Genomic DNA, 19,565 nt, shown 5'->3' on the forward strand with positions numbered 1-19,565 from the left:
ACTTTATTAATTCCCCTGAGGGGAAATTCAATGTTTTCACTCTTGCTTGTCAATTACACACACGTCCGAAAGACACATCTCATGCACAAACAGGACCTATACATGCACAAAGTGGAGAGATGTCAGAGTGAGGGGACTCTGGAACTGGAACCTTGGCAGTGCCCAGCTGCACCTCTCCAGCCACCAGTCCACGCTCCATATTTTGGTCCGGACGGGGACTCGAACAGGCAACCCTCCGGTTCCCAACCCAAGTCCCTATGGACTGAGCCACTACCGCCCTTTAAGTAGTGTATAACTGAAGGAATGACATAGTAGGTACAAGAAACTGACATGAGTTTCTTTTGCAGGGTGTCTGGGCTCACCTTTAGGGACAGGCTAAGGAGTTTAGACATCCAGAGGGAGCTCAGAAAAGAACCACTTCTCCTTTGTGTTAAAAGAAACCAGTTGAGTTACTTCAGGCATTTTATAAGGATGCCTCCATTTAGAGATTTTCCAAGTATAGTCAACTGGAAGGAGACCCCCTTGGCAGCCCTGGTACACACTGGGATAGATAATCTGGCCTGGAACACCTTGAGAACACTGAGGAAAAGCTGAAGGATGTGGTCTGACAGAAGGACGTCCTGGATACCTTGTTTACCCTAGTGCTACGACCCTGTCCCAGACAAGTGTCAGGAGACTGATTAATGAATCAACAGATTACCATGAACATGCTAATGAGTCGCAATTGCTCATTAAAATGTTCAATTTCAACCCCTTTGCTCGACTTTTTCTGTCATTACTGAAAGCAAACATCGCCATATTCTTCACCTCATTAAATCACTCAGCAGTGGACTCCCTCTGCCAAACTAACCATGGATCCCCGAGGGTGACTGCAGCAGCTTAATTAGTCCCTGCAAATCAATCAGGACAGTTTCAAAAGACGTTGGAAGCTGTAAGATGTTACATTCAATGGGAAAAAACATGGACAAACATGGATGTTGTATAGAATTGTTTCTGGCTGTGGACAACAAGTAACACCTGAACATCAATGCAAAACTGAGACCAGGCATATATCTCAGCTTCTTCCTTTATAAGGCAAAACATGACCACATTAATAAGCTAGTTATCTGCTGACTGACTACAATAAGCAATGTAAAGCATTTCATGTAAAACAAAGCAAATACATTAAATACATTTAATGAGTATTTTCATTCAAATTAACAAAATAAAATGCAAAAAACCCCAACATTCTGCTCCCTTCACAGACTGGTTGGAAGATGGGAGCAAAACAAAAAAAAGGAGAAGAAGGGAAAGGAAAGACAGTACGAGGCCAGATGTCAGTACTGACAGTGAGAGTCTAAAAGGACTGGCCAGATAAAGGGCCAACAATTCTGCTAATATGAAATATGGGATCTAGTTTGGGTAATTAAAGAACTACACTATGGTAGTTTGGGGAAACTTCTGCAACGATGTCTAAGAAATCTGGATCTGATGCATCAGACTTGAGTTTGTATGGATGTGTTTTATTATCCAGGGAAGTTTTATTTCACTATTTCGAAGAGCTTCCCATGGTCTTATCTGTGACTCTGAATATTAAACCTCAATACTTCTTTGGCCTCTTTGGCAGCAACCGATACCAACAGATACAGTACCAGCATAAAATATTTACTGAGCTGAAACATAGGTAACTGTTGGTTACAGTAGGACTGGACCTGAACTGGCCTTCAAACCGTCTATCAGTCAATCTCTAATGGACTCTCACACTCATACAACACATGCTCAATAAAACATGAAGAACACAACTTTCACAAATTGTTTTCTGTCTTTCAGATGGTAGAACAAATCATATCAGTCTTCAAATCACATAGTTTCACATATCATAACAACACACACATCGCTAAAGTCATTAAACAAGTCTTAAAATAGTCTGAAGACAGAGAGAGAACAGGAGCAGGTGTAAGGAAGGTTAATGTCAGAGCCATCCACTGCAGTCATCTGAGCTCACAGCCTCTCCGTCTCATGTGCATGAGTCCATATCAACTGGGGCCACAGACTTAATGTTTGAAAAAGATCTGGAAGTGTGGAGTTGGAGAGGAGTTCAGCCATGGATGTATTGAGAAACCGATACAGTGTTGGAGGCGGGGCCCCGTTCCCATGAAAGCTGCTCAGTGGTGCATTAAGCCAAAATTGCTCCATTTTCACATTATCAAATTACCAGGATGGCGCCTCTGCTTCTGGATCATTGGGCCCATAGAGCGGGAGCAATAGATACGTACGGCCGCGGAGCGGGGCCAAGTAGGCAATGTTCCCTGAACGACTGTCTGACTTCCGGTTTAGTGCTCTGCTAACTTGAACGAGGATAAATAATTTAATCTTGCAGCTCTTTGAGACTTTCCAATGGTTTAAATCCTGAGCTGAGCTGCTCAACTCTGCTGCAGGTTAGCAGCTTGAAGCTACATGGGCTGCTACTAGCATAACACACCCAAGTCTGTGCCCAATGGGAAATGTAGGAATAAGGTTTGGATAAGGAAAAAGAATACCTGGGATAAAATAGACAATATCTCCAATTCTGCTGCATCAATTTTGATCCTTCTTTCAAACTGCAGTGCAGTGCTGAATCTGTACTGTACTCTAGCACTCTTTCAAGCATGTAATTCCTCTCCTGTTACCATTATACTGGTACACACAGAAGTAGTTAATTTCCTTAGTGATGTGTTTCCACGCACTGTTGTTTTCTGGTGGCTTGTTAAAATGATATATTCAATAGGACAATTGGCTTCACACATTTCTTTGGCAGTACCTCTGTTTCCCAAGGGAATTCAAACTTCAACTGGTTGTCAGAAAACACATTAGAAGTCATTTGTTGAACCATTATCAACTCATCGGGGTCATGCTGCTAGATTTTTTGAGTACTGAAACATGCTTGACAAGGCTGCTATTTGGAGGTTCCATTCACAATTACTGACACCTCTGGCATTTTAGTCAGTATATGTGAACCAGGGATAACAGCTTATTGTGGATGTTTCTGTTTGTACTATTTCTCTCTGCAATGTTTAAAACTGATCCACTGAGCAAATAGTGCTATTTTTTGGGGGGTAACAACCATTTATTAAGTAACAGCACTGCTAATAAATCACCTCTAATCTCCTAGCCAAATACATTGTATTTCCTGTAGTTGTTTTACAATAAACCCCTCACTTTTAAAGGGACCTATTATGCTTTTACTTATTTTCTGTCATATGTGTGTATATAAATACATATGTATATATATATATATATATATATCTATATATCTATCTATCTATATATATATATATATATATACATATACATATATATATATACTGTTACAATGTTGGATGTTCATCATTAAACCTGGCTATGTATGTAGGGTACATATGTATGTAAAGGTATGTAAAAATAATCTCTGTGAGCAAAAACATCAGGCTTCAAATGCTTCTGAATACTTTTTTAAGTTTTTTTTCTCATTTTAAATCAAGCAGACATCAGATTGTGATGGATTTCTTTATGTGGTCATCTGCTCCAGGCACGCCACTGCAAGTGTTTACACGCTATTGTTAGAGAAAAATGTGATCTTTGTTGCCAGTGTTGTTAATTTCTCCCCAATTTCAGACCATATCACTGCTGGAACATGTCCTGTTGTGTTTAGAAGCTTTTAGTGGTGATTTTTCTTTTCACAGGAGAAAGTGCTGCTGTACTCTGTCACTCTGAATGACTGGTTACAGTCATTCCCAGGCTATGAGTACACTGCTACATGTAGCTACATGCTAATGTCTGGGAAATGTGTAATCTTGGTTGCTGATTTGTCCCCTATGTCATATCATATTCCAGCTGGAACATGTCTGGTTGTGTTAAGAAGCCTTTAATGGCAGTTTTTCAAAGGATGACATTCTGCTGCATTCTCTTACAGTCATTCCTGGGTTACAAGTACAATGCTACATGTCATGACATGGTAATGTCAGGTAAACATGTAATCTTGGTTGCCAGTGTTGGTAATTTCTTCCTGATTATGCATCATATTCTTGCTGAAACATGTCCTGTTATGTTCAGAAGCTTTTATTGGTGATTTTTTTTTCTCAGGAGAAAGTGCTGCTGTACCCTGCTGTACAGTCATCCCCCTGCTGCAAGTACAATGCTACATGTAGCTACATGCTAATATCAGTGAAACAAATAACCTTTTTTGCTGATTCGTCCCCTATTTCAGATCATATTCCTGCTGGAACATGTTCGATTGTGTTTACAAGTTTTAATGGTGATGTTTCACCTGAGAAAAGTGTGGCTGTACTCTCTTACAGTCATTTCCCGGTTGATAGTACACTGCTATGTGGAGCTACATGCTAACATTAGGGAAACATGTAATTTTGGTTGCTGATTTGTCCCATACTTTAGATCATATTCCTGCTGGAGCATGTTCAGTTGTGTTTAGAAGCCTTTATTGGTGATTTTTTTTCTGGGACAAAGTGTGGTTGTACTCTTTTACAGTCATTCCCTGTCTGCAAGGACACTGCAAGGACACGTGCTAATATCAGCAAAACGTGATCTTTGTTGCCAATGTTTGATTTTCTTCCTGATTTCAGATCACAATCCTGCTGGAACATGTGCGGTTGTGTTTAGAGGCCTTTAATAATGATTTTTAGCAGAGGGTGCCAAAGATCTGGAAACACTGACCAATCAGAGATGACTGGGCTTTTTTGGGAGAGACAGGTTCTAAAAACTGTCTCAGACAGAAGGTGAATACAGTTGTTCCAGCACAGACAATATGAGGTAAATGCAGTGTGTGTTTTTTTTAGCATTGAAGCATGGAAACATGTTCTGGAAGAATCCCAAAATACAAGCATGAACCTTAAAATAAGTATAATAGGTCCCTTTTCATGTGAAGCAGCATCAGTAGGAAAATGTATTGCTTTCATCAGTAGAGGCTTTACACAGCTCTGATGCAGCAGTGGAGTAATCAGTAAACCATGAAACGAAAAGCTGTTGTATGTAGGAGCAGAGCTTTCTCTAGAGTCACCAATATAGCCACAAGCTGAGTTAATCAGTGTAGAGCAGGACAAAGGTTCGACTGAGGGGGAGACCATCACAGGTTTTCCCTGGTCAAGCAGAACCACACGCCCAAAGTAGTAATCATTATGCCCTGCTGTGAGGCCACATAGGAAACACATGGTCATGGATGGCACAGCGTGGTTACAGCAGACTACAGTGGGCATGTGGTAAAACAGCATTAGATACCTATATTGTCAAATAAGTATGTAGCATATACAGATGTGGGCTTTTGTTAGGAGCCAGCAGCAAGAGCTGAGATGACTTAAGAGCTGTAGTTTACAGTCAGTGTTCATCTGTCTGGTGGATAGTTTGATTAACCATCCTGTCAGTCGTTAAGTCAAAAGATCTGTCCATCTGAAGATTCCAAAGACGTGACTGCCACCACAGTACAAGACATTGTCCAAGGCACCGGTTGGGTTTGTTGAGAAGGTATAGAGGATGTTGGGTTATTGAAGCTGCTTCGGCTACTTTGATTATTCCTAGCCGGCCAGCCGGCAGTTTGAAGCATTCTTTTTGTACTCTGGCCATCAATTATAAGTGAGAAGTGACTCCCTTTAGCTGTACGAAGAGTGTCTGTCTTTATGGTAATGCTGCATTCACGCCCTATGAGAATGACAATCAAAACAACCAACAATTATTCACATTTAAATTCAACAGTCCATAAATGTAGATTTCTGTAGCTCCTTATGTACCTTTTCACATTTAACACTTTTGACTAAGTATGTAAAATGTTCCTATCATGCCAAAGATAAAACAAACATGCAGTAAGACATTGTGTTCTGCTATAGCTTTCAAGAGCTGTGATCTGAAATGATGAGACTTTATCATTAAAACACACTTATTGCCTCTTTTTAAAAAAGAAAACATTTTCTGGAGTTGCCTATATGTCAGCATTAGGGTCAATCCTAATGCTAACTCTTATCAAGAAGTGTGTATTTTAGTATTTAACAGCTGAAAGCTAAGGCAAACACTATTCGAGTATTTCATTGTTAAAAATGTGGATCTATTATGTTTTGCATAGGTCGTGAACGCAGCATAAAGTCCTATTTGAAGCCAGTTCTGTATGGAGCTAGAGCAGTGACACTAAATTTTGGCATTGGAAAAAAATGGCATTGTCCCCTCCTGACAGACCCCTCCCCTCTACGCCAAAAAGGTACCTGTTGAGATTTAAAACCAGTGACACTGAAAAATGGCAGTGTTAAAAAAAATACCTGATACCAAGACTGTCATAAAGAAACATCAGAATGCAAAAATATCAAAATAATGTATAAAATTATTTTTAATGCCTGTGTTTTGTTTGTCAGTGGAATTTTTTTTTTCAGTGCCAATATAACTTTTTCCAGCGTACAGGTTTCAAAGCCAATGTTTCATTTTTAAATTTAAGTTCTGAATGCCATTTTTACAGCCCAAAACATACCATCACTGCATTCAATTATTGTTCCAGTAAGGAAATATACAGTTCCAAAAGTGAGTCAATGAGTTTGTACAAATGCCTCACAGTGTGCGATAGTGTGTGCATGCAAACGACATATTCAGACTGCAAGCAACAAAGTCAACAAGTTGCTTCAAGTCCTTCTCTTTTCTCTGTGCTAACAAACAAAGTAGCATTTAAGAGACAGATATTTCTCTTAGGAGCTGGTAGAAACAGGGCTAAAAGTGAATGGACAAGGCTGGAACTACTCCAAATGAATATCTGCTGGATGTGTAAAAAAGTCACCTCTTAGCTAACATGCTAGCCATAAAACATTTGTAATATGATAATGTATCTGTGTTGTGTCTATCAACTTAATTGGGGTTCTTTAGCCCTTAGATATGGATTAATGCAGCTTTCAAAGAACCACACCATTGTTTCTGCATGTTTTAGCACTTCAAAGGTTTTAATGTGACACACTGCAAGTACTTTCAAATGTCTTAAATGTTTAACAGCAAACACTTTAAATGTTTTAAAGTGTTGAAGGACCTATTATTGTTGTCTTTTATTTATTCTTATTTATATATACTTTGAAGGGCTGAGAGAGCCAGGGCAGATGCACTTCATTGCATTTGATTACATTGTACTTTTTAATGTGTATGAAACTAAACCTAACTTGGCTTATTTTTTTGTTTGTTTTAGATTTCTGACTGTGTGTCTTGGCTTCCAGGCAGCAATTTCTTTACATTAATTACCATATGGTATGAAAATGAACTATGCACAAAATGCTTGATATGTCACCACTGCATGGTAATGCAGTTAAAATTACTATTCCTCTACCATGCTATGGCTGCCAGTCGTGTCACTGCGCAGAAGGAAGTGTGCATCTACTCATGGATGCGGGGCTTGTGCTCGACAGCATGACGTGTAAATATTAACGGCATCCTCCTCAGCTGAGCTGTAATGTTGGCTAACTCAGTGGTTCTAGGTGAGCTAACAGTAGATGCATGCTTCCTTCTGCGGGTGTAGTTTGGCAGAAAGAAAATAGTTCCTACATAAAACTGCTCACAACAAGGTCTGTAGATTATCTTGGATAACCTGTTCTTCATTTCTAGAGAGAGACATTGCTGCTGAGTTTTTTAAATTCATTTTTTTGATGTTTTGAGCACCACAAGCTGAGTGCCATCTAGTTTTATTATATTGGAGAGAAGGCAGACATCTCTAAGGCCGAATGTCTCCAACACTCGGCAACTCGCACAATCTAGAGTGATAATTAACAATACAGTTAAGAGGAAAAATGTATTTTTGATTTGGGGTGAACTGTCCCTTTAAAACAGCTCTTTTTTTTTGTCGATCAACTTTCAGCTCTAAAAGCAAGTTTCAAGTCTCTACAGATGTGGACGTGTCTAACTGGAATATAAAAAACATTTAAAAGTCTATGAAACTGCAAAGTTGGAAACAGTGTGCATTTGATTTGTGGTATAAAGGCTAAAACATGGAAAACACTGGTATGCTCTTTTCATTAGCCAACATGATGAAACACACAAAGCTTTATACAGCAACTCATTAACTCAGTTGCTCGCAGTGTGAACACGCAGTGACTGGATGTATCAGCAAGGCTCTATCACCTGTGTGTGCCTCAGCCTTCTCGTTTAAATGTCATCAGTGTGTGTATGTGATGTATGTGTATATTGCTGTTGTTGCACAAAAACACCAATCTGCATGAAAATCAGAAACGTGCTTATTGTCTCATTGGCAGCCACGTCATGACAAAAACCTGCTCATAAAAAAATCACTACACACACACAGACAAATGATCATTGAAGCCTTTAATTCAAGTACGCTAAGAGAAAATAAAAAAGATAAAAATGCAGCCATGTAGTTTTTCCTCAACAACAGCAATATGCTTTTCTGTGATTCTCACGGCACATGATCCTGATGTGTATGTGTGTGTGTGTGGTAGGGTTAGACCAATAACTCTGACACTGTTAAAAGGCGATCAGAATAAGCATTTCCAGTGATGCCCTTAAAAGGAGCAGTTCATCCACACAGTTGATACCCAGTCAGTGTAACATCAGGTGAGTGTGTTGGTAGCTACATTCTCCAACTTCTCTGACTGAGGCTGCTGGGAACACAGAATAACCGCAAAATGTATTCCAAACAGCATGTGTAGCATAGATGTAAGACCGGAAGGGGGATCAGAAGTCTGTGATTACATTATCTAAAACAAAACACTATATTAAACAAAGAAGAATTTAAGACAAAAAAAGGAAAGTTCAGTTGTACTCATTCATAAGGTTTCAGGCAACAGTGTGCTTTAAGACGTCACACTGACAGTATTTTGTTCATCCCTCAACAGAATTTTCAGGTTCCAGAAGTTAAAAAAAGGTAGTATAAAATCACACCAAATTACAAATTATAACCAATGAACTCATAAAACAATGTAATATTGTTGTTTATTTAATGTTTACTGAATTAAATAGTCAACTTATTATCATAATACATTAATCAGTCATTGGCCTACATGTGCTTGTCTTCCTCCACTGTTTTTACCACTCAGATCTCACACTTACACACACACACACGCACGCACACGCACGCACACACACACACACGCACACACACTTTATGCTTAATACAATATTCCCAGCCACTTTTAAAGGGATGTTGGCTACTGTGCTGAGATTTGCAGACAGAAAAAATACGACTTATCAATATATAATATAAATAAAAAAGCCCTCTAATTTAGCTTCAGATCACTGAAATGATGCTGCCTAGGGCTCCGGTCACACACAAAGTGTTTTACAGGTTGCCTTTTTTGTATAAATTGAATGCCACTAGTAGAAAAAACCCTGCTGTACCGCTTTATTGTTGCCAGGCAACCACCCCATCACCTCCTTACCATAACCTTCCTGTGTAATCAATTTGCCGTTTATTTTTATTATTATTTTTATTTATTTCACAGGAATTAGTATCAAGTTCCCAAAATGGACAGGCAGAGGGTACTTGCTCTTGCTCTGGTTGAGGGTGAGAGGCTGTCAGCAAATAGTTTGTTAGGCACAGGTAAACAGAGGTCTGTGTGGGTACATGAGACCCTAAAAAAGACGGTGGATCACGGGGAGTACAACTAGTTGGTCCAGGAGTTACACCTTGATGATGGCCATTTCCAGGCATGTCTTAGGATGACTTGGGGGTGGGTTGACAACCTGCTGTCTATCGTCAGGCCTAGCATAACAAAAATGAATACTAACTACAGGGAGTTTGGTGATCCTGCAGAATGACTGAGCACCACCACTTGGTCAAGGAGTTTCGCCTCCATGATGGCTATTTCAGTACTGCACCTTTATATGCTTCCACGCCTGCTGTTTCCTATTGAGATGGTGGTAACTGGTTTGTAAAGTCGTATAGCTCTCGGTATCCAGCAACCACTACCACCAGTTTCTCCTCCACTGTTAACCAACTGTAAACTTGTTGTCATGACCACCACAGAAGGCCCGCCTCTCCAGTCATCCTACTGGACAATGCAGATTGTAATGGGGCGCTTTTTCGCTCTAAGTTGAAGTTGAAATTTTTTCAACTCCAGGAGGTCAGAGCGCTCAGGCAAAAACACCAGGCGCCTAGAGCGCAGAAACACGAGCCGTGTAGCAACGCAAAATACAGCTAGCAAAAAGCTTCGTTCTCATTAAAAACAATTACATAAAGCCACCTCCAGCTGCTAAAATGATTTCGGTGTGATCGGGGCCTAAAACCAGTCTCAAACTACATGAGTTTTAAAATCCTAACCGATTTTGAAATCAGGGTGCATCGCACACAAACTCCTGTAGTCTGAGCCCAGGTTAAGTTGTTCAGAGTTATTTAATGGCTATATCTAGACACAATAAAATATGTTGTGTCTCATCAAACAAAACAGAACAGAAATAACAACTTAACATCCATCTTCTCATACTTCAGTATGACACACAATCTCACCAATGTTCCAATTGACATTGTGGGTGAACTATTCCTTTATCTCTGACTTTGATTGCATTGTATTAGTGGTAAGGGTATCACTTCATCTGCCTGATTATCATTTATCATCTGTTGAGTGTAGAGAGTTTGTGGGGCTCCTGGAATTTCAATGATATCTCTGTCCACCTTTAACTTGAGCATAGGTCTGATCACACAGAGCCTGTGGGTTTAAGATGTCAAACATTTTGGCATCCAAAAGCCATATTGGTTGAACCCTTGTGCTTGTGTGTGCGTGTGTGTGTGTGCATGCACGCGCATGTGTGAGACATGTCTCTTATCACAGTTTATCCCTGTCCAGTAGCTCCTGTAGTTCATTCTGGATGTCCTCTGGCAACTCCAGAGGAGGCAGGTCATCCAGACACAGATCCTCCTGAGCTGGCATCTCCAGCGGCGGCAGCTGAGGGATTGCGATCTCCTTCCCCTTTCCTGTGCTTTTCCTCTCCTGCCCACCCCCTGTTCCCATTGCGCCACCTGCTTGTGGGAGCACCCAGAGCTCTGAACGTTCCACGAAGTCTGCCGCCTCAGCTGCCTCAGAGCGCAGCCGGGCATTTTCTGATTGTAGCCGTTCGTTCTCAGCCGTTAGCCGCTGGTTTTCATCCATCAGGTGGTCAACCAGGCGCCGCAGGTCATCAATGGTGGTCTGTTGTTCTTCCAGGCGAGTTTTGTCGTCTTTGGTGGTCTTAGATCCAGGGCACGGTGGCGTCAAAGGCTGGCAGCCTCCAGTCTGCCGAGTCTGAAGCTGGTAGAGCAAGGTGTCGTATTCTCTCTCCCTGGCTCCTATACCCTCTGCAGCTGAGAGGCCTGGTGAATCATGGGGCTGAAGCTGGCCTGTGGACTGGGTCTGGGTGAGGAGGGCTGTACCACTGGAGGGCTGCACCTGGCCAGGTCGGGCCTTTGTTGCCTCACGACGAGCCTCTCTTTTCCAGCGCTCCTGGATCAGTCGCTGCTGTTTGATATGACTGTCCCTCTGCAGCTCCATGGACAGGCGAGCCTGCAGACACAGAGTATCAACACCAGCTGCAGCACTCACAGTATTAACAGTTACACTAAATCAGACTGATACAGGGCAAAAACTGAGAGTTGGTATGCAGCCTTGTCTTTGAAGCATTAGTTAACATATATGAATGCCCCCCTGAAACCCACTTATGAATTGGAACCAGCTCTAAACTCTTTTTTAGGTTATCGGTACTTGAAGAAACCAGGGAAAGAGATTAGCCGAGTGGGAAATATGGTTTTGGTGTATCTTAAAGTCACACGTGTAGCCTCTGAAGTTTTAGGGGTTCAAAATACTAGAACAGTGTGAACACTAGGCGGAAACGTAGCAATATGAGTTTTAAAATGAAAACATATTAGCCTCAGTTTTTTGGCTTAGCTCCTCCCCCACACACACTGAATGGGCAGCTGAGCAGAGATGCAGGGGTGAGAAATGAAAGATAACCTTTTACTCAAGTTGATAATGACTACACTCCTTACTGTGAGCAATAAAACCTGTACAAGTAATAATCCAACAAGATGAGAGGACAGGTGAATATGTTCTGTCTTTGAAAATAAGGAAAATAAAGAGAAGATTCTCAGTCTAGTTGATATTTTTTTGTCAATATCATAGATAAGCAAATGTACATGGTAATAACCGTCAACTTTTATATCATGTATGCCACGAAACTGGTATATCACTGCATCCCTAGTTTGTGGTTAGCAAAAGCTGAAGAGACTTTAATGTTTTGTTGTCCGACAAACTTTGTCACCCCGTAAATACCGAGATATGAATTTTTGTCTGTATCCCCCAGCCCTAATCCAGGGCGATGTTACCTTCCATGTCGGCCATGTATTTTAAAATGTGGTTACTTACAGGCTGAGATGACATCCCTTATCAGCCCCTCCTCCCTCTACCTGCCTTACATGTCCAGCAGTAAATCCACACCAGCAGTAAGAGGGAGGATGACACAGGAAAGGATGAATGAGTGACGGTAACCGATGTCTGTGGCACATTCTTTTTAAACTTCAGTCTGTTTTAGTGTTTGGAATATCACTATCTTCTTTTGATTTCCTTGCAGGAAGGTATTGAGTTTATATTGTGACTCTGCTGTTGTAAACATTGCTGTTACTTCTTTAAAACAATAGTTTTCAATAACAATATAAATAATATCTAATCCTGTTTTGAATTTATTATTTTTTTGTCATAGAAATACACAGATAAGGGTATCAATGAAGTATCAAACCAATAAGGAGCATTGATAAGAGTAGTAGTATTGTTAAATGTACTTAAAGTATCAAAAGTAAAAGTACTTGCTGGGCACAATAGCAGTGTTGTATGATGTTAAATATTGTTACTCATATATTAATACATAAGCAAATGGCCTGACTGAAGGCCGTGTGAAACAATGCTTTAGTCTTAGTCAAGATAAAGTCTAGATAAATGGAGAACAGAAGAGTTAAGCCCAGTTCCAACCAAAGATTCATAACGAGACGAGTTGTTCTTCAGCGTTCTAAAAACCTGCTGGTTCACACCAATGCAACTAGGTTAGATGGTGTATTATCTCTATGCAACAACTCTCTGGACTTCCATTCTGTTTTCCAGCTTTTCAGGCTTATTTGTGACTAAATATAATTTGTATCTTCTTAAAATATGAATGAGGATAGTGATAGTGAGATACTGGCTACAGTTGCATTTGTAGTAGTGATGCAACGGCAAAAAACATAAACAAAATGTAATGTAATCATGATGAATGTGCCACAACAATATAAATAACTAGCGCCAATTAATTAGTCAGTGAGAATATGTATGTGTATGTGTGTGTGTGTGTGTGAGGGAGGCATTAGCACATACAGTGAGCAGCAGCAGCGACCCACCATCTGACACTGGCACACCATGAGGACGGAAACAGAGGGCTCATCGGGGACGGAGCACCTGCTGCAGCAAGCAAACACGCCGTCTGTGGTCACTTGGACTTGACCAGTGGACTTCACTACAAGCCAACTGGCTGTTTAGACAGGTGACGTGCTATACATTCTAAAACAAGCTGCCAGCGATTTGACCAACTGAGTTGCAGGTGACACGATCAGCTGGCTTGAGTCGGGCTCAGACCAGCCAGTTCACACTGCTACGACTTTTCTCTGCAACGTTCGAAAACACTTTCATCTCATCGAGAACCTTTGGTCTGAACTGGTCTTTACACCAGTTCATGGAACTGAACACACACAAAAACCTGGAATGTCGTCTTACCTGCTCACACTCTGTTGTCTTCATTGCATCTGTCAAAAGATCTGTGAGAGAGAGAGAGACAGAGACAGACAGTTGAGCAACATGGGTGGGGCCAAAAACTTGGCCTGCTCCTCCTTCTCCACAAAAAAATGTCCACACTATTATCAATGCAAACAGAGGCTATATTACAAAATTTACAGCTTCTCACAATAAATGCTGAAGCAATAAGGGTTGCAACAGTTTGGGATTTTCACTGCATTATAAGCATCTCAGATATCATAAATATCATGGTTTCATGGTATATGGTATCACACAATTATAATTATCAGTTAGAAAGCAGAATTTTGAACCTGATAAAAAAAAACTGCATGTAAATACAACATGTTACAGTGTATATTCATTCATTTCTTCTATATTTATTTCGGTGTTATGCCTGTGGCCCATCACACATAGGACTATAATACACCATCTTTTCTTACAGTCAACATATAACTAAAGTATGTTAGTTTACACGCTAGCAGCACTATAGCATGTTAAATTAACAACTAAATTATATCAATATCATCATCATCATCATCATCATCATCGGCAACAACATGAACATCATCTATGAGCATTTAAAATAATGTCCTGCGATTAATAACAATTAACATATACTGTAGGTGTGTCACAGTGCAGCCAGAGAGTTCCTGTCTGTACCGTTAACTCTCACACACACTCACTTATGTCAGTGGCTCATTTTATAATTGATGTTTAAACGTTCACGTTTTTTTCGTTAGGGATTACAGTTATAAATGAAACACATACTTTGTTGTGCATGGGGGGGTAGGGTTTTATGAGTATTGGGCATGACCAAAGTCACCCCATAATGTTGATATCAATTTACTTTGGAGATTAGTGATCTCAGCCTCGCTTCTCTCTGACATTTTCTCCATTGCATGTGTGTTTAGCACAAGTTTGAATCTCAAGGAGGAAGGGAGATGTGCTCACGCAGATGACATTCCCTGTCTGGTTGCATTTTTTTCTCAATACCTTAGAAAAGCTTTGATACATACACATAAATATATATATATATATATATATATATATATATATATATATATATATATATATATATATATATCACATCAGATCAACTGTGGAAGAACTGCAGTTTTTTGATGACTTCAATAAAGTCATCATATTTCTTATTTGGTTGCAAAGTTACAAGCCATACCAAGTCAAATGCATGCTTAGTTGGATAAAGGACTTTAAGCCTTTAATTTTTTTCACTCCAAAACAAAACACTAAAAACCTTGATATGAGTATATGTCATAGATAGGAAACACAAAAACTGTATGAAATGTAGTCCACCATATCATATGCTTATTCAAGGCCAGCTATCCTTAGAGTCACAGTGTCAGTGTCACTGGACTTACCTGCTGCTTTTCCATGGCAGGAAATGGCTTCTTCATACTTTCCAGCCACTAGCAAACGGTCTGCCTTCCTGCACTGCTGATGAGCCTGAAGAAACGCAGGCACGTGAAGGGAAGAGAGAAGGATGGGAGAAGAATTAGATAAGGTGGGTCAAAAACAGAGAAGACACAGTTAGGGGACAGAATTTAGAAGAGAAGATGAAGAGGCAGTGGGTGGGAAAGACAGACAATGAGATGAGATGTACAAGGAGGGAGCTGTTCTTACACAGTATATTCAATATCACAGAAATCAACGTAATCTTTCCTTGTTCATGGTTTAAACAGATGCAGCTTGAGCTGAAACGATTAGTCAATTAATACATTCAATCAAAAGATATCTAAATTTTGATATTCCATTTATAATGTCAGTCATTATTTCAGCAATACTGTCTTCATCATCCACTGAACAAAAATATGAACACTTGCTTTTGCTCTCATTTTTCAAGAGTTACAACAAAATATGTAATACTTTTTCAATGCACACAGAAGTCTTAGTTCTCTTGAATTTTGTTCACAGATATGTTAAAATCCATGGCAGTGACCAACATAATCCATAATCCATCCACATGACAAGTGTGGCATATCAAGACAGCGATTAAGCAGCATCATTACTACACAGGTGTGCCTTGGGATGGTCACAATAAAATAACACTCTAAAATGTGCAGTTTAATGACCCAACACAATGATACAGATGTTGCAAGTTTTGAGGGAGTGTGTCATTGGCATGCTGACTGCAGCAATGTCCACCAGAGCTGTTGCCTGTGAACTTAATGTTCATTTAACTACTGTAAGCTGTCTCCAGTGTTGTTATTGTTATTGTTAGTGCTGGTATTTGGCAGCACATCCAACCAGCCCTACAACTGCAGATCAAACATGTTACCACACTGCTTCTGTTACATCAAAATATTCTTGTTAGCCACAACTAGTTTGTAAGATTTGTGTAAAGTGTATTTTACAATATTGATCATGGGAATTCTTGATTGCTTTAAGATATTTTAAAGGACAGATTGTTCTATGGATATAAAGTTGACAAATTAAAGGAGCTGTCTGCAACATTCAGAGCATTAATATAGCAACAAACCCCTATTAGCTCTGTAAAGATATAGTGGAGTAATGGCGTCCCAAGCAGAGAAGGAAGTCACGCTACCTCTGTGCATGTTGTAATCCGAGTTTCTCTGTTGTTGTTGTGGTAGCCATGCTGGCCGCGCATGCATGTTGGTGCATTTGACTCCCTGTGTGTATATCCTACTGGCTAGGTCATTGCCTCCGCTCTGCACTGTGCTCATTAGGGCTGTCAACGAGTGGGCGTTGGCATCAGACGCGCATTTCTCCACGCTGGTCGACAAGCGGTTCTGCTCCCAGCTGTTGTCTCCGTCACCCGGCTTGACACATTCGCTCGCGGCTCGCGCAGAAAATAGACCAGACGCCGAAACGATCGCTGCAGGGCGCGAGCCAGTCACAGTCCGGTGCTTCGAGGCTATTTGCAGCGCTTCCGCGGGCGGTGTGGTCACGGGTCAGAGAGGGGGGGGGCGAGCGAGAGGTCTGCGGTCGTTTATAACGTAATGTTATAGATAATTGTTTTATGTGTTTTAATGTGTAGGTATGTAAATGTTTTCAAAGACGTTTATGTTGAAATAAAAATACCTACAGGTAGTTATGTTTCATATACAAGTATGTTTCCTTGTATTAGTTTGCCCTCTTGTGGACATAATGCGGAAAAAAAAATATTCGAATGGTTCGAACCTATGAGTTATTTTTAGAAGGACTATTCGAACGTCATTTTTGAGCAATTTTGACAGCCCTAGTGCTCATACCACCTATATCGGGATGATATTGTCACGGAAGCGTGGCACCCACCCTCAATCCCCACCTCATGATAACGCTACTAGCTCTGTCAGCACTGTTACTGTTGTCAGCACTGTTAATGGAGTTAGCATCGCTAGCCGCCAGCTCTGCCACCTCCATGTTGAGAAGCGTGTGCAAACAATCCTGCGCCAGCCTGCCTGGAATGTTGCATACAGCTCCTTTAAAGGAAAAACATGAGTAAATGAGAAGAGAAACACAACAAATGCTTATGCTTCCTTACTGGTGTACTGTATGACACAATTAAGCAATCAACATCCCAAAATGCCTAATGACATAAACAGGAATTCTGAGCGGGTCCAGTTGACCTTGATTTTGGTTCAAGATGGCAGGAAGAAAAGATCTAGATGACTTTGAAGGAGGATTCAAAGCACATCCAGAGGGCATGAGGTGATCTCAACCCAAATGAACAAGACTGTGAGGTTTTGGAGCGACATGTTAGACAGTGCTCTCTATTTTTAAAGGCAGTTAAAAACACATCTGTTAAGGCATGCATTCCAGCAATATTCTATCGTATTGTCTCTGTATTTCTCTGCATTTTATTTTTTGTAATTTGTTTCATGCATTTGCTATGATTTTGTTGTTTTTTGATATACTATATGCTGATATTTGATTGTATTTTTTGTATCTTTACCATGTGAAGTACTTTGTGAGTCCTCTCTGTGAGAAGTGCTGTATAAATAAAATCTACTTATTTTACTTTCTCTCCACCACACAGTTACAGCTTGTGTCTCTCAAGTATTAACAGTAGATTAAAGTCAGAGATCTAAATATTCCTCTGTCCATCAATCCATTACCTATACCCTGGCCCTTATTCTTTTGTAGGGGCTACATGGGATTGGAGCCTATACCAGTTAGTGTTTTGGATGTAGTTTTACAGTCATTTCCTCAAAGACTGCTGGCCATCTAGATAAAAAATATATATTTTTGGGAAGTCCTGCTGCCCTGCTAAAGATTTTTCCAAGCTGTGACTCAATTTCCAAAGTCTGTGGACAGAGAAGGCAAGTCTCCTTAATTGTTTTGAAATTCACAAAACTACATACACCTTTCACTTATACAGATATTGTCAGATACTGTATGTCCATAATTGACAGTTGCACAGGATATCACTGTGTTACACACATGATGTGTAGTATTTTTGTTGTAAAAATATAGAAATCTATAAATATTATTGCACAATAAGTAGTTCAAATACTGCACCATAGAAAATTGCACAGGAATGTTACACATTATAAGTATAAAGGATATGCACATGTATATGTTAAAATGTATTATTATGAATAAATATGTAAGAGTATCATAATGCAAATTAACTTCATGAAGTAACACCTACCTGATACACATTTCCTTACATTTGTCATCCGTCTCTCTCTCTCTCTCTATATATATATATATATATGTATGTATGTATGTATGTATGTATAGGTTGTTACTGACTCCTATAGGCTAATAATAATGCTGATTATAATGCTGTATGCTCCATCAAATCAGGTAACTTGTCTTTGGGGGAATACCACAGTCATTAACCTTAATGGAAACAGCGATACATTATAAAGATGAAATAACACTGCGGCAGCATTTACCCTGTGTAAATGTGTAATCAGCTGCAGGTTGCTGCCAAATGGCCTTACCAACAAGTGAACTAACGTTACTAATACATTCATCCCTCGCTGTTAACAGTAATTCTTTACATTATATGGTCATGACAGCATAATAAATCAGACAGTAGCTACCATGTTCCAACACCAGACGTCTTGCTCGTTCTGTCGAGGAGAAAACCAAAATGTATCACGTGTAGCATGTCCAAGCTACCGGACAACAACAGGAACAAGGCAAACACAGCGGTTAGCCGCTAACTTACTATGAGAGCTAACGTTAGCTGTTGTAGCTTACCTATGCAATCTCTTAGCTACAGTAACGTTAGCTTGTTATTGCAACACCAAGACCGACACTTACGAGATTGAGCGGGCTGTCCACGACTTCCATGGAATCGATTCCTCGACGGTTTACACTACATGAAAGGTGTCTCTGTCCCTCACGGACTGTCATTCGCACTGCGATAAAATAAAGTCTTGAAAAAATAATTACAAGAATATTAGCTACTGTCAGGGAAGCACAGCCAAAGCTGCGTCGACACGTCGTGACGTCACACCGTTCTGCAGTACGTGTTGGTTCAGATGTTTTGCTCGCAGTTCTGCTGCGTCAAGTTCCCGTGCATTGGGATGGTTTGCCTTGAAAATAAAAGCCTTGAAATAATAGCGTTGAAATTGTGGCCACGGTCTGAAATACGAACATTCACGCATTGGATTTCCCCGAACTTAACGACGTCTCTTTAAGGTTTAATTCCATACTTATACGTTGAGTCTTCTAACTGGCCCCATAACCCGACCAACGATAACGGTAGAGCATTAGCCAGCATTTATGTCTTGGCATTTTAGGGACTGTTCCTTACTTACGAGGGGGAGAGATGGTGCCAAACGAGGATGGCATGTGGAATATTTTTTAGACACTGGGGAGGAAATTGTGTTTTTTATTCTAGCCCAGGGAAGGGACATACAGCTCTGAAAAGTTGTATTTTGGATC

At 40.2% G+C, this 19,565-nt stretch overlaps 1 protein-coding gene across 2 annotated transcripts; it reads right to left on the reverse strand.

Moving 5' to 3' along the window:
- Nucleotides 1-1,162: 1,162 nt before the first annotated feature.
- nrbf2b (nuclear receptor binding factor 2b) lies at nucleotides 1,163-19,147 on the reverse strand. Of its 2 annotated transcripts, none has more exons than XM_078163604.1 (4): nucleotides 18,716-18,875; nucleotides 15,083-15,167; nucleotides 13,686-13,726; nucleotides 1,163-11,453 (listed from the first exon to the last, which is right to left on the reverse strand). In XM_078163604.1, the coding sequence occupies exons 1-4, from the start codon at nucleotides 18,716-18,718 to the stop codon at nucleotides 10,740-10,742; spliced, it is 843 nt and encodes a 280-aa protein (XP_078019730.1). In that variant the 5' UTR covers nucleotides 18,719-18,875; the 3' UTR covers nucleotides 1,163-10,739. The 2 variants fall into 2 exon arrangements, with proteins under 2 accessions (XP_078019730.1, XP_033467221.1); XM_033611330.2 differs by lacking the exon at nucleotides 18,716-18,875 and adding an exon at nucleotides 18,939-19,147 and having other exon boundaries at nucleotides 7,164-11,453.
- Between the last annotated feature and the right edge of the window lie 418 nt (nucleotides 19,148-19,565).

The sequence above is a fragment of the Epinephelus lanceolatus genome, chromosome 21 (genome assembly GCF_041903045.1).
Source record: "Epinephelus lanceolatus isolate andai-2023 chromosome 21, ASM4190304v1, whole genome shotgun sequence".
Lineage (NCBI taxonomy): Eukaryota > Metazoa > Chordata > Actinopteri > Perciformes > Serranidae > Epinephelus > Epinephelus lanceolatus.